General features: G+C 39.7%; 1 protein-coding gene across 1 annotated transcript in view; it reads left to right on the top strand.

The window, feature by feature from the left end:
• The first annotated feature begins 9 nt into the window (after positions 1 to 9).
• The window catches only part of kcnb2b (potassium voltage-gated channel subfamily B member 2b), an 891,048-nt gene continuing 875,878 nt past the window's right edge, over positions 10 to 15,179 (top strand). Inside the window, exon 1 of the mRNA XM_043689198.1 lies at positions 10 to 1,180. Coding sequence (XP_043545133.1) covers positions 602 to 1,180 — 579 coding nt within the window. The 5' untranslated portion in view covers positions 10 to 601. The remainder of the gene's footprint in view (positions 1,181 to 15,179) is intronic.

The raw sequence follows: 15,179 nt of genomic DNA, 5'->3' as shown, positions 1-15,179 counted from the left end.
GAGGTAGGCAAGAGGAAAACGTGTGTAGGAGGAAAGGGGCGGGACAACCGTCAGTGCGACCGTTAAGGGTCGCGAGGGGGAGGAGTGGGGCACGAGCGCGTGCGCTGCGCGAGGAGAGGGAGGCGCACAGCACGCTCCGGGTGGTGGGGCGCGGGGAGAGAGTCAGAGCGCGCTCCGGGGTGTGGGGAAGGGAGGTCAGAGCGCGCGTGGTGACAGATGGCGGGGACGCGGCTGCCCGTTGACAGACGTCGACGTGAGGCGGCTGGGAGCGCGGACGGAAGGCAAGAGGCGGCGAGTCCGGCGCGTGCCCGTCGTCCTCCACCCCCCACTCCATCCACACGCACAGCTGCTGAGTGCTGGCCGGCGGCTGATCGCGGTGAATGAAAGTGACTGTCCGCCGGAGGTTAACACACACCGCATGTTGTTTCCCACCCTTGTCGCTTCGACAATGACAGGAGCTGCGTGAGCGGATGCCTGCTGACTAATTTATCACTTCGGATCTATCCCCGCGCCACAAATTGATTTCTGGCCGTCATCCTCTTATATGATCGTCAATCTTGATTTTGGCTTTTTGCACAATAATCTTCCGAATTGATCTGCCATGGCGGGAAGGAGCCCCACGGCAATGCCTAAGAAAGCATCCCGATCCACAACCTCGCTTCCCCCGGAGCCCATGGAGATCATCAGGAGGAAGGCTTGCTCCAGGAGGGTGAGGATCAATGTTGGGGGACTTAACCACGAAGTCTTGTGGAGGACATTGGAAAGACTACCCCGGACTCGTCTGGGGAAGCTGAGGGATTGCAACACCCACGAGTCCCTCTTGGAGACCTGCGACGATTACAACCTCGACGAAAACGAGTACTTTTTTGATCGGCACCCGGGGGCTTTCACGTCGATTCTGAATTTCTACCGCACGGGGAAACTGCACATGATGGAGGAGATGTGCGCCCTGTCCTTCGGCCAGGAGCTCGACTACTGGGGGATTGACGAGATCTACTTGGAGTCCTGCTGCCAAGCCAGGTACCACCAGAAAAAGGAGCAAATGAACGAGGAGCTGAGGCGTGAGGCTGAGACCATGAGGGAGAGAGAAGGCGAGGAGTTTGACAACTCTTGCTGCCCGGACAAGAGGAAGAAGTTGTGGGATTTGCTGGAAAAACCCGGCTCCTCGGTGGCCGCTAAGGTAAGGTGTCGATGGGCTTTCCCCGGAAAGTGCCGGTCAGCTCGATTTCCTCTCGAGTTTCGCAGGCAGGACACGGTCACACTTTTAAAATGAAATATTACCCGTGTTCACCCGAAGGTGTAAGTGGAATTTGTTGTCTTTACTCGCTGGAGTTTTAAATTGATAAACTTCTGAACCATTTGCCGCGGCGAATTAATCAAGGCGTCATTTCAAACGAATGACAGAGACAGCGCCGAAGCTGGTTGCTATGGCGATGCGAGGCTTGTAAATATTACTTGTCATGCTGCAATATTTAAATAGACAGGCGCAGACTTTAATGGGAAAGATAGAAAAGTTCAAAGTACATCGGTAGAATTCGTGTGACACTTTTGAATACCGCCAGGAACAAGCACTGTCTTTGTCGATGGATTAAATTTAAGACTCCAGTTTTATAACCTTACTTTAAATGTTCGCTTTGAGGATTTCCTTTTTTTTGTATTCGCCATCTGTTTATTTTCCTTTTTTTCTTGCTTGGCCAAACCCTAGTTCCACAAAGCCAATAAACCAAGCGTCAGTAAACCAGAGAATGATAACACAAGAATGATAAATTTTTTTCTTCGCGAGATTATAATTCCGTGATATTTAATCTTCGAATTTGGATGGCAATTTCACGTTATAAGGTGCCACTATCTAAGCAAATCAGTTTTGTCTAAGATAATTTATTTTGTTTTCATTATTAAAGTAAAATATTTCATCTTTTAATACACAAATCGGCGGTGATTGTTTTCTGTTATGCCATTTATATTATGCGTATATAAATCAACATTTCTATGTTCCCTAAAGTAGACGCTATAAAACTTCGAAGTTTTTTCTCTTTTCCTGAACATAGAGTGAATGAATGCCTAATGAGAAAGATCCATAAAAAGAATTCTGAAATTACCGGTATTGTTAAAGCTTCCCTTTAGCTGCTTATTTTAAGGTGGTGCGCAGTAAGACCCACAGGTAACTCTTCTGCTTTGTTATCTTAATTTCTCTATCAATAAGTTTGGCAATATTTGTCATCATTTTTCCAGAAGATATCTCACTTGCATTTCTCTAGCTCAGTAATGCACTGTTACAATCCCGTTATTTCATCTCCACAAACTGTAAAACTGTTAGTTGTTATATTGCATTAATGTTCTGCCAAAGGGCGATACAGTCTACGATTTACAACTAGTCACACTCCTGTTATATTAGTTGACTGGGAATTATGTCATGACCAGCAGGAGGTAGCTCCCAGCAATTTGCTGGCAATTTTTAAAAATATGCTTTAGCAGAACGGATGGTAACATCTGCTTTCTCAAAGCGCAAAAAAAAAACTGCGTAGGTTTCCATAGTGCACAGAATGCCCAACTTGCTGCCAAGACAACTTGTTTAATACTTCATTAGAATTATAGTCAAAATGTGTCAAGCTCAAGTGAAAACGCTATATAGTGATACTGTATAGAAATGATGGTATGACCGCACCCCAAGGCTGCAGTTATTTTGAAGTTGACATTCCAAATTAATGTCTGGATTGCCTGGCCGTTAGCTCTAAAATGTGTTGTCAATTGTGTAATATCCAGATTATAATAAAGTGAACCATAAAGGGACTCAGCATGTCTTTTTTTTGTGCACATTTGTAGAATTCTACTAATAGAACTGTTCATTTTTAATGTTAGGAGAGTAGTGATGCTCGTCTTATATAACACTATAAATGCCCCTTTTATGTTAGAAGCAATTTTGCAGGAAGCAAGAGTTATAGTGTAGTTGATGCAAACTCTAACCTGTGTGAAACAGCCTTCTGGTGGTTTTAATATGCTCTGATCTCAAAATAGGATCTAGAGCCAAGTTCAAACAACAATTCATGCTTACTAAAACCGTTTCAACATCAAACTGGCATAATTTACATGATGTATCAAATGTTTCTGTGCCAAATCCTTACTTTTTTTTCCTCTCTACCAGCCTCAAAACATTCTTTGGTGTTTATAAATTTAGTTCTAAGCAGTTTTCATATATTCTCAGTTTTTAAGCTTGTGGCCAATGCCTCTTGGTTTGCAGTAAATCAGATATACTGAATATGTGAGTCTTCAAGATTGCCTCTGTAGAGTCTTCTCTTCTCCACATGAAATAATTCCAGATACTTCAACGTATAATAATAGTACAAATATCTTAAAGTTGTTTATTATTTTGGTTGCTTTTTAGTTGCATTGCCATCAACTCCTGGTTATCATTGCTGCAGTATAGTGAGCAAAATATACGTAATATTCTAGGTGTGGCAGTACTAGAGTTTTATAAGTTTTATCTCCTGGGATTGATGCTTTATCTTGATAACTTTACATCCAAAATTCCATTTGCTTACTTTAATATTGGTACAGATTGCAGTGTTGATTTGAGTAAGCTATCCAGCAATATCCTCAGTGTTCTTAGATCAAAAAACCTAGGAGCAGAAGTAGGCCATTCCGCCCATTGAAGTGTGCAGCAGATTCAATGAGATAATGGCTGTTCTGAAAAATTTCATCCACTTTCCTGCCTTTTCCCCATAACTCTTGATACCCTTACTGATTAAAAATCTATGTCAGCCTTGAATATACTAATAACACAGCCTAAAAAAACCCTCTGCAGTAAAGAATTTCAGATTCACTACTGTCTGAAACAAAAAAATCCTTCTTATTTCTATCTTAAATATGTGACCCCTTCTTTTCAGTGTTGTTTTTCATATCCTACAGCCACTTAGTTTATATTTACACTGTTTATTTTCCTAATGTATACTCTAACTTGTTTGCATTTGTGCACATTAAATCTTATTTTGTCACTTTCTGTCTCATCCCAATCCTTTTGAATTTTATGTACTTGTTTCTATTAATCAAATCCTTTCTTCCAATTCAGTGTATTTTGCAAATGTGGCTCCTTTGTTCCCCCTGTCCCAAATCATTTTTTAAAAACTGTAAACAACAAAGCAGCAAGTGACCTAGTGTCATGTCAACATAACTCTGCTCATATCAATCTTTTGCTTTTTTTGCTTTAGTCAATTTTCAGTTAGCCTCAAGAGCTTGTCTACTATTCCATTTTCTTCCTTGAGAATAGATTAATCAGTATCTAAATATAGGACACCACAGTTCTCCTGCTGTCAATAACATTTTTAATTTCCTCAAAAAAAGTACATCTTTCACATCAGATGTTCTTCTCAGTGATCTGCACTGACTCCTACTATCACATCACGCTTATTTAAATGTTTTAACAGCTATCTTTCGTAGCACAGTATAGATTTCACAATGAGTATAAGTCTCTAATATGCTGAAATCTTTTTTAAAAAACTGCAACAAAAACAGAAATTGCTGGAAAAAACAAGTCTGGCAGCATCTGTGGAGAGAAAGCAGAGTTAATATTTCAGTAGAGCAACCCTTCATCAGAACTGAAGATAGCTAGGGAAGATTGAAATCTTTGCTGATCAGAGGGTGAAATTGTGGGGTGGGTGTTGTGTTTGCGGTGGGGGGGCGGCGGGTGAGGAGTGGAGATTGATGGGCAGTCGGTTGGGGAGATATAGAATAGTTTATGGAGACAGTGTCCAGCAATTGAGAGAGAGAGAGAAAAGGATAGGCAAACAAAGAGATTAGGTAAAAACAATGACTGCAGATGCTGGAAACCAGATTCTGGATTAGTGGTGCTGGAAGAGCACAGCAGTTCAGGCAGCATCCAAGGAGCAGCAAAATCGACGTACAAAGAGATTGCTGATGATAAGTCCTATCTTCAGTTCTGATGGAAGATCAGTGGACTCCACATTGACGTTATCAATTTCCGAATGTTAACTTTCTCAAACAACTTCAGAACACAAAATTACACCTCTGTGTTCTAAAGAAGTCACTAGACCAGGAACATTGACTCTGCTTTCTATCCAAGATGTTGCCAGATCTGCAAGGTTTCTCCGGCCAATTCTGTTTTTGTTTAAGATTTCCAGCATCCTCAATTATTTGTTTTTTTCTCTGTCAGTGTCCCGTGATGTTCCCTATATCCCTGCCTTGTATGAGCTGCTCCCCAGCACAGCCCACCCATTTTCAAACAGCCAACATATTTTCAAACCCATTTTCTTATCAGCACCCAACCTAGCTGTTATCTCTCGGTTTGTCAAAACTGAAGTATTTGTAATCTTTAGACAGAAGGGCCAAGTACATGAGCCATCTCAGTTTGTTACTGAGCTCCCTGTAATCATAGTTGCCAGTTTTCAGCTATTTCAGTTCACTCCATAAAAACATAAATAAATGGCTGAAGACACTGTACATTGCAAAGGTAATTGGACTTGATAACATTCCGGCAATAGTACTGAAGATTTGTGCATCCCTGGCCAAGTTGTTGCCATACAGTTACAACACTTGTATTTCCCTAAAAATGTGGAAAATTACCCAGGTATGCTGTTTCCACAAAAAGCAGCATAATTCCAACTCAGTCAAATGTCACCCCTCAAAGAGTGATCATCAATAGTCACCAGTAAAGTGATAAAAGATGTTATTGCAATTGCTGTCAAAAGGGACTATTACCTTGCAATAACCTGCTCACTGATGCTCAGTCAGGGTTCTGCCAGACTGACACAACTTCTGAACTCATTACAGCCTTGATTCAAACATGGATAAAAGAGCTTAACTCAAAAATGTTTGGGTGGGAGACTGTCCTTGATAGCCAGGTGATATTTGACCAAGTGTAATATCAGTCCACTGATCTTTCATCAGAACTGAAGATAGGACTTATCATCAGCAATCTCTTTGTTTGCCTGTCCTTTTTTCTCTCTCTCAAGGAGCAGTAAAACAAAATTGGAATTATTGGGAATCAGGCGAAAATTTGCCACTGGTTGGAGTCACACCAAGCACAAGTGAATGGTTTGTGATTGTTGAAAGCCTGCTGTCTCATTTCTAGGATATCACCAGGAGTATCATTTGCAATTCCTGAGGTACAGAAGCCGTCCATGTCCATATGCAGGAAGACCTGGACAGCATCCAAGTGTGGGCAAGTAATATTTACACCGGCAAGTTCCAGGCAATTGCAGTCTCCATCAAGAACAATCTAATCATTGCCCCTTGATAGTCAATGGTATTATCAGCACCGAATTCCCCACTTTCAATCGTTTTGCATTACCATTAACCATAAACAGAATTCACCAATCATATAAATTGCTGTGGCTACAAGAGCAGGTCAGATGCTGGGAATTCTGTGGTATGAACTCACCACCTGACTTCACAAGGCAAAAATCAGGAGTATGATTGAATACTCTCCTCTTGCCTGAAGGAGTAAGCTCCAGTAACACTCAAGAATCTAGACACAAGGACAAGTAGCCCACTTGATTGGTATTCTGTTGATTATACCATAACATATTGGAACAGATTTATGCCATTCAGCCCACTGAGCCAACTCTGCCATTCAATTATGGCTGATATGTTTTTAGCCCATTTCCCCGCCTTCTGTCCATAACCTTTGATTTCCTTACTAATTAAGAATCTATTATTTGTCTTAAATACAGTCAATAATTTGGCATCCATAGTCTTCTGTGGCAATGAGGTGTGGGTTACATCATCACAACTTTATTTTGGGTGCAAACACCACCAAAAGACACAAGATCACAACTTTTAAAGGAGTACATCTTTTAAAGCACCAACAATCAATAATAAAAAAGAGAAAGAAATAAAACAGAAAAGCACTAGCTTGCAATACAAATTCTTACATTGACATTTTTAAAAAGCAAAAGGTACACAAGAAAGATGGAAGGCAATCATCTAACCATGGACTGACAATTCATTGATACTCTTGTCAGAATTTCACATGTTTGAAGAAATAATCAATCTTTTCATTTATGGATCTGTAGACAACTGGCAGGCAATCAAACGTCATCTTGTTTTGAGCATTAAAGGGTTAAGAAGAATAAAATTCTTCTGATATTTATCAAATAACTCATGATTTGTAGTACAAATAAACGATATGGATTAGGGAAGTATATTAATCTGAATGGAATACTATGTAACTTATTGAACACACCAAATGATCTGGCTACTAGACAATGACAAAGGAGATAACATTGGTAGATAAATTATGTAAACGTCTTTCAAAGGTAAGTTGGAGCTTAATTTGACAATGTATAATGGTCTCCAAATTATCCAGGATATAAATAACCTGAATGAAATATGAAGGTTTGTTTAGAAGATAGTTATTTCATTTCAAATAGGTATAGAAGTACTGGTTTTGACAGCTATATTTCAGTCTCCAGAAGTTAGTGAGAATTCAAGGCTTTAATTCAGTGGACAGGTGTGTGATGAGTTTTTAAGATTCTATTTCTATAAGCATGGGTAGTGGTTTTAACTCTCACATAGGGTATTTAAGTATTGAATTGACAGCTTAACTGGATATTGTTAAACTATAGATATTAGTTGAGTGTTACTTCTAAAACTAGTTAGTTAAATTAAACATAAATGTGGCAGGGCATCTTTAGCTGGTGAGAGCTAGCAGACATTAGTCTGATCCATAGCTATCGCACCTTTAATAAGTTGCTGCAGCTTGGCACCAAGTTGATCAGATAAACTCTGACCTTTGGACATTGAGATCCATGAGAGAGGATGCAAGTTATCAAGTCATTTTGTTCTCAGAAGCAGTTACACCCCTCAGGGCTAGGGACTTCTGATTTGTGGTCATGAGGAGAGGACATAATAAGCTTTGTTTTACAGTTATTGATTTCTAATTTTCCTCCCCAATTTCTCCAAGCTGTTTGGGAGTGAAACTGAGCATACATTTATATCTGTTCAGGTATAATCTACAAAACCTTGTAATATTGCTAAAAATCAACATAACAGAAGAATATAGGCATAATTCAAGAAAGGTGAAATGTAACAATTGTATTCCTTTTTCCTGTCTGTGTCTTTGTTTCATTTATGTTATTATAGTTAACCAAATATGAACTTCATAATGCAAGTTCGTTAATCCTTATTTTTCTCTCAATGTTGGCACTTTTGTTGAGGCAACATGGTAACTCTAGTGATCTTCCAAAGTTGGCTTCATATGTGTAAGCAATAACAATTTTTAAAAATGTTCTGTTATATATTTTATAATTAATTTAGAAGTATACAGTCTTGAACTAAAAAATGGAATATAATCTAGCATTTTGAGCAACTATTTTTACATCTATGCAACATAATATCTGAAATTTAGATCCTTTTATTATACTGTTAAATTGTTGCATAATGCATTATCCCATCTTCTTAATCTCTGCAATCATTGGAAACTTAGCCACAACATCCTTCCCCAATCTCTATTTTTCCATTATCCAGCAATGTTGCATTGTCTTGGTTGATTCCAATCTTACTATACTATTTGCTTCATGTACTACCTATAGTAGCAAATTCTACATTCTCACCACTTTCTGGTTAAAGCTTCTTCTGAATTCCCTGTTTAGTTTCATGATGATTGTCTAATATAAAAACGTTCGCATCAGTGACTATATCAAATCCTTTCATAATTTCACAAACACCCATTCAGCCATTCCTTCAATCTTCTCTTTTTAGGGCAAAGAAATACACTTTTTTCATCTTTTCCTGCAAATACAACCTCACAATCCTGGTATCATCCTTGTAAATCATTTTGGCTCCCTGTCTACTTTCTCTCTATACTTCTTTGGTCTGGCATCATTTATTTTTGACAGATTACACTTCTGTAGATATTATTTTATGTGAAAATGCCCAAAGTAAATGCAAGCTATTGTCATTATAGTTGATAAGTCCTTTATCAAGGACTATTAAAGGACTATAAAGGAGGCATGGGTGGCTGTGGCTGACGAGGGAAGTTAAGAAACATATAAAGTTAAAAGAGAAAAAGTATAACATAGCAAAGATGAGTGGGAAAACGGAGGACTGGGAAGCTTTTAAAGAACAACAGAGGATTACTAAGAAGGAAATACGCAGAGAAAAAAATGAGGTATAAAAGTAAACTGGCCAAAAATATAAAGGAGGATAGTAAAAGCTTTTTTAGGTATGTGAAAGGCAAAAAAATGGTTACGACTAAAATTAGGCCCTTGAAGACAGAAACAGGGGACTATATTATGGGGAACAAAGAAATGGCAGAAGAATTGAATTGGTACTTCAGATCTGTGTTCACTGGGGAAGACAAAGCAATCTCCCTGAGGTAACAGTGGCTGAAGGACCTGAACTTAAGGGAATTTATATTTGCCAGGAATTGGTGTTGGAGAGACTGTTAGGTCTGAAGGTTGATATTACCCCGGGGCCTGATGGTCTACATCCCAGGGTACTGAAGAAGGTGGAAAGCTTTAAGTATGCTTTTGCTGTTTTTCACTGATGGGATTACAAAAGTTGAATTTTTTAGGTTTGATCTTGGATCTGACATGGTGCTTTCATGATCATATTCAAATGACTTAAATAAATTTACATAATCATTTCACATCTCAATCCCATTCAAACTTCCACCCAACAATGCTACGTAAACCAGGATGATGTGGACCTTGATTTAATAGAGGCCAAACTGATCTCAATCAGAGAAGCAATTGAGGTGCTGAAATTGCCCTGAAAAGCACTAGACTGGAGAAACCAGTTCCTATTTCAAATACCACCAGAGCAAGGTGGCAAAGGGTAATGTCAGCAGAGTAGCACCTTGCTGATGTTCTGGGAGCTGGATTCAAATTTCACCATTCTGAACACACGAGCATTGTTAATTGTCAAAACAAAAACCTACTTCGTTCACTTTTGTCATTTTGAGAAGGAAATTTTTCTCTTGTCCAATCTGGTCAATGCCATGATGCCAGAATCACAACAATAAAAGTCAAAGAGTTGGGAGTAAGGGGGGCATTTTCAGAATGGCAATTTGTAATTAGTGGAGTGCTGCAGTAGGATCTCAACTATTGACAAGACATAAGATATATTCAAGCGTGTGGTGCTGGAAAAGCACAACAGGTCAGGCAGCATCCGAGGAGCAGGAGAATCGACGTTTCAGGCAAAAGCCCTTCACATTCGGCCCATTGAGCCTGCTCTACCATTCTCAACCCTGTTTTCCTGGCCTTCTCCCCGTAACCCTTGACCTCTTGCTAATCAAGAACCAATCTGTCTCTGTCTTAAGCACACTCAATGATTTGGTTTCAGCAGCCTTCTACAGCAATGAGTTCCACAGAACAGAGATGACAGAGATGAGGAGAAACTTCTTCACCCAGAGAGTGGTGGCTGTGTGGAATGCTCTGCCCCAGGGGGCAGTGGAGGCCTAGTCTCTGGATTCATTTAAGAAAGAGTTGGATAGAGCTCTCAAGGAAAGTGGAATCAAGGGTTATGGAGATAAGGCAGGAACAGGATGCTGATTAAGGATGATCAGCCATGATCATATTGAATGGTGGTGCAGGCTCGAAGGGCAGAATGGCCTACTCCTGCACCTATTGTCTATTGTCTATTATCTCTCAGATCAGTTGATGGACAGTTGGTTTGCATCAAGATTAGAGTGGTGCTGGAAAAGCACAGCAGGTCAGGCAGCATCCGAGGAGCAGGAAAATCAACGTTTCAGACAAAAGCCCTTCATCAGGAATGAGGCAGGGAGCCTCTGTAGTGGACAGTTAAATGGGAGGAGGGGTGGGCTGGGGAGAAGGTAGCTAAGAGGAGAACCAGTTCACCCAAATGAATGAGAATATCTGTGGAAGGGTACTGGTGGGGACATCGGGAGTGGAAGAAACGGAGGGCTTGGAGGCCCTGGTCATGGCGGATGGAGATATAGAGGGATTGAATGTCCATGGTGAAGATGAAGCATTGGGGGCTGGGGAAACAGAAGTCTTGGAGGAGGTGGAGGGCATGGGTGGTCTCTCTAATGTATGTGGGGAGTTCCTGGACTGGGGGGTTAGGACAGTATCGAAGTAGGTGGAGATGAGTTCAGTGGGGCAGGAGCAGACTGTGACAATAGGTTGGCCGAGGCGGTCAGGCTTGTGGATCTTGGGAAGGGGTAGAATCAGGCGGTGCGTTTGCATATAGAGTGATGTCAACTGCATGGATTCAATCCCTGTACTGGCTGAAGTCAACATGAAGGTTCAGCCTTTTCAACATCACTTCTTGCCTGAGGTTTGGTGATGCTCAGGTCAAAGTCATTACCAATTGTTCTCTCTAACAGGAGAGCTATCTCTGGCTCCCCAGAAGCAATACAACTTCACTTCAACCTCAAAAGTAGGTGAAGATAAAATATTTTTTGGAATGCAACAAGTGCTATGAAGTATATTCTTTGTTACATTAATATTTTTTCAACAGTCATCCAAATGTCATTTAAATCCCAGCAACTATTATCTCACACTCTTACTCTTGAATGTAACAAGATCAGGTCAAATCAATTTCTCGTGATTGAGTAGTGATATATTGGCACTAATCTAATGCAGGGTTGATATAATATTCCAGAATCAATTTTGTCATTAAACAGTTATTCTTATGATTATTTTATTTTACCACTGGGTGAAACTTTGCATCTTTGTGTGAACATAGAGGTACATTAAGATATCAACGTGCTGCAGCTTGCCACAAAGCTTCGGACACAAATGCACCAGGATTCATTGTCAGTATAACCTGGCCTGGACAGCTTATAGAAAATCCTAATATGAGGAAGTGGATCTCACTTGACAACTATGTATAACAGCATAATATTCTTGTATCAAAACTTTCACAACATCAGAGAGGTCCTTGTTCAGCTTTAGATAACAAATACTTTACAATCATTGCTCATTATTTAAAAAAATAAATTAATGAAAAACACTATTGCTCTCTGGCTTTCTCTCTATGCTGTACAGAGATCTTTAAAAATCTCTTATGAATCTTATGGAAAGAGGTCATAATACAAAATGTTATTTTTTGATAAATGGATGAAAACAAAAAGCATTCTGAAAAAGTGTCACTGGACTTGAAAGATGAACCCTGTTTTGTCTCCACAGATGATGCCAGAGCTGCTGAGTTTCTCCAGCAATTTATGTTTTTTTTCAGATTTCCAGTATTTGCAGTACTTTGTTTATATTATTACAATAATAAGCTATTAGTTATTCATCTGTACAGCTAATGCCTAATTTATAGAATTACTGTCAATTTTACCATATTATGTAGTGCTATTTGATAGTTACATCAAACTGACACAAGCGCCACAGCAAAAGGGTTGAACAACCATTACCTATAAATGCAACAATTTCAACAGAATTTTCTACCATATCACATGAACATGACCACAGTCAACCAACTAAAATTGCCCTGAAATTGGTTATAGATTTACTGTTTCAATTTTGTTATTTTTTAATGAGGTTTAAGTTTGCAAATAAAATGGAGGAATGACAGAGAAGGATATAGCATAAATTAGAAATAAATCAGTGACAGAAAGATAAATAAAGAAGAAAAAACACTGGCTTAAGAGAAAGACAAAAAAGAAAGCTGGCCATAAAATGCAGCTTTTAGAAACCATGTTTGACATTGGAACCTAATGAATTAGCAGAACTTTGTAAACATATAACTATGCTAGTCGTAACAGGCTATGCATGTCATAACACTTTGATGTTCTTCATCTTTACTTGGTTTTCATTAGATTCTGCTTGACTTTGGTGAATTATTTCCATAGGAATACTTTCAATCACAAAGGAAAAAGAGAAACAAATGAGAATTGTTTTGTTTTGTTTTGACCAGATATACAGGCCTCTTTAGATTTGAAACGTCCAAACACGTTTTTAAAGTACTTTAGGTCGGTGTTGTGAAATGCTTGTTCCAAACCTTATTCTGTGTGGAATTTGATTAATTTCAGTCTGGTGTAACACAGTTGCAATTTCAAATTCGATGTTGCTTGGCAGCGTAAGGGAAACAAATTTCAATACAATCTGCTATGCCTCTTCAACCTTTAAGTTGATATTCAAACCATAATTCCGGACCTACTTAACAAACTTATCAATAACAATGCGATACACTTCAGAATACACTTACAGCCTGGTCATTAATGGATTAAATTTTAAAATTGACTATCGCCATAACTTATGTTTGGCTTTAAAAGTTAATTCTATGAATGTAAATTTCCAACGACTAGCATCTATAAAGTAGAACAGCCAAAAGCTTGGTGACCCTAGGAATTCAGTGGCAAGAAAAGAATACAATTTCTTATACCAAAGAAAAAAGGAGTGGCGCTGCAGTTATCAAATATTTAGGTTCAATATCTGTGTATAATATTTGATTATTTTTGTTTACTGATCTCATTGGTTAATGTGCTTTGAGAACTGAATAGAAATTATTTTTTACTTTGTTCCTGGGAAGCGAGATTCACTTGCAAAGCTATTACTTATTGCTTATTCCACAATGCCCACGAAAAGGGTAATGTTGAGACCAGGACATCTCTGCAGGAGTTCTTTTTAATTAGAACGTAAGCCAATCATCTTAGGTACTTCAGCAATGATCATCCCTCCATTATAAGATTAGAAGTGGGCATGTTCACTGATGATTTCTACTTGACTCCATACTCCCTGTCGAAAGGGAAAGAGATGGGGAGTATGGAGTCAAGTAGAAAGATAAGCAGCAGGTTAGCATGTTTGCAGGGTTTAAGTTCAAGACAGACTAGGAATGAAGCAAAGAGGAAGGATAACTCAGGACATATTACTAGAGATGTTGGAAATCATAAGGATAAGAAAATTAGCATTAGCTTTACCTGAATGCTCATAGAATTTGTAAGAAAGTAGATGAATTAACATGGTTGCAGGGGGTTCGGGACTGACGGTTAAATATCCAAGGATTTACAACTTATCGAAAAGACAGGGAGGTGGGCAGAGGGGGTGGGGTTGCCTTGTCAGTTAAGAATGAAATTAAATCCTTGACATAGGGTCAGATGATGTGGAGTCTGTATGCGTGGAGTTAAGAAACCACAAAGGCAAAAAAAGACCATAATGGGAGTTATGTCCAGAGCTCCTAACAGTGGTCAGGACTAGGGACGCAAGATGTACCAGGAAATAGATAAGGCATGTTTGAAAGACAAAGTCATGGTGATCATGGGGGACTTCAACATGCAGGTGGACTGGGTGAATAATGTTGCCAGTGGATCCAAAGAACAGGAATTCATGGAATGCTTACAGGATGACTTTTTGGAATAGCTTGTGATGGTTCCCACAAGAGAGCAGGCTATTCTGGACTAGTGCTGTGTAATGAGCCAGGCTTTATAAAAGATCTTAAAGTAAGGGAACACTTAGGCAACGATCATATTATAGGCGAGTTCAGTCTGCTGTTTGAAAGAGAGAAGGCAAAATCGGATGTAATGGTGTCACAGTTAAATAAAGGTAATCACAGGGGCATGACAGAGGAACTGATGAAAATCGACTGGAAACAGAGCCTAGCGGGGAAGACAGTAGAGCAACAATGGCAGGAGTTTCTGGGCGTAATTGTGGACATAGTACAGAGGTTCATCCCAAAGAAAAGAAAGATTATCGGAGGGGAAGGAAGGGGGGGGGATGGGTGGGGTGGGATTAGACAGCCATGGCTGACGAAGTCAGAAAATGTATCAAAGCAAAAGAGAGAGCCTATAAAGTGGCCAATAGCATGGGAAATCAGAAGACTGGGAAGACTACAAAAGGACAAAGTGAGGTCTGCAGATGCTGGAGATCAAAGTTGAAACTTTATTGCTGGAACAGCACAGCAGGTCAGGCAGCATCCAGGGAACAGGAGATTCGACGTTTCAGGCACAGGCCCTTCTTCAGGAATGAGCAGAGAGTGTTCAGCAGGAGAAGATAAAAGGTAGGGAGGAGGGACTTGGAGGAGGGGCGTTGGAAATGTGATAGGTGGAAAGAGGTCAAGGTGAGGGTGATAGGTCGGAGGAGACTAACTATCCGTGATCCCAGTCTGGTTCACTGTGATCCTGACCTAATTAAATGTGATCCCAGTCTGCTTTACCGTGATCCTGACCTAACTATCCGTGATCCCAGTCTGGTTCACTGTGATCCTGACCTAATTAAATGTGATCCCAGTCTGCTTCACCGTGATCCTGACCTAACTAT

This window comes from Chiloscyllium plagiosum, chromosome 4, assembly GCF_004010195.1.
Source record: "Chiloscyllium plagiosum isolate BGI_BamShark_2017 chromosome 4, ASM401019v2, whole genome shotgun sequence".
Classification (NCBI taxonomy): domain Eukaryota; kingdom Metazoa; phylum Chordata; class Chondrichthyes; order Orectolobiformes; family Hemiscylliidae; genus Chiloscyllium; species Chiloscyllium plagiosum.
Note: the sequence above shows the minus strand (reverse complement) of the source record. Positions and strands in the feature narration are given on the sequence as shown.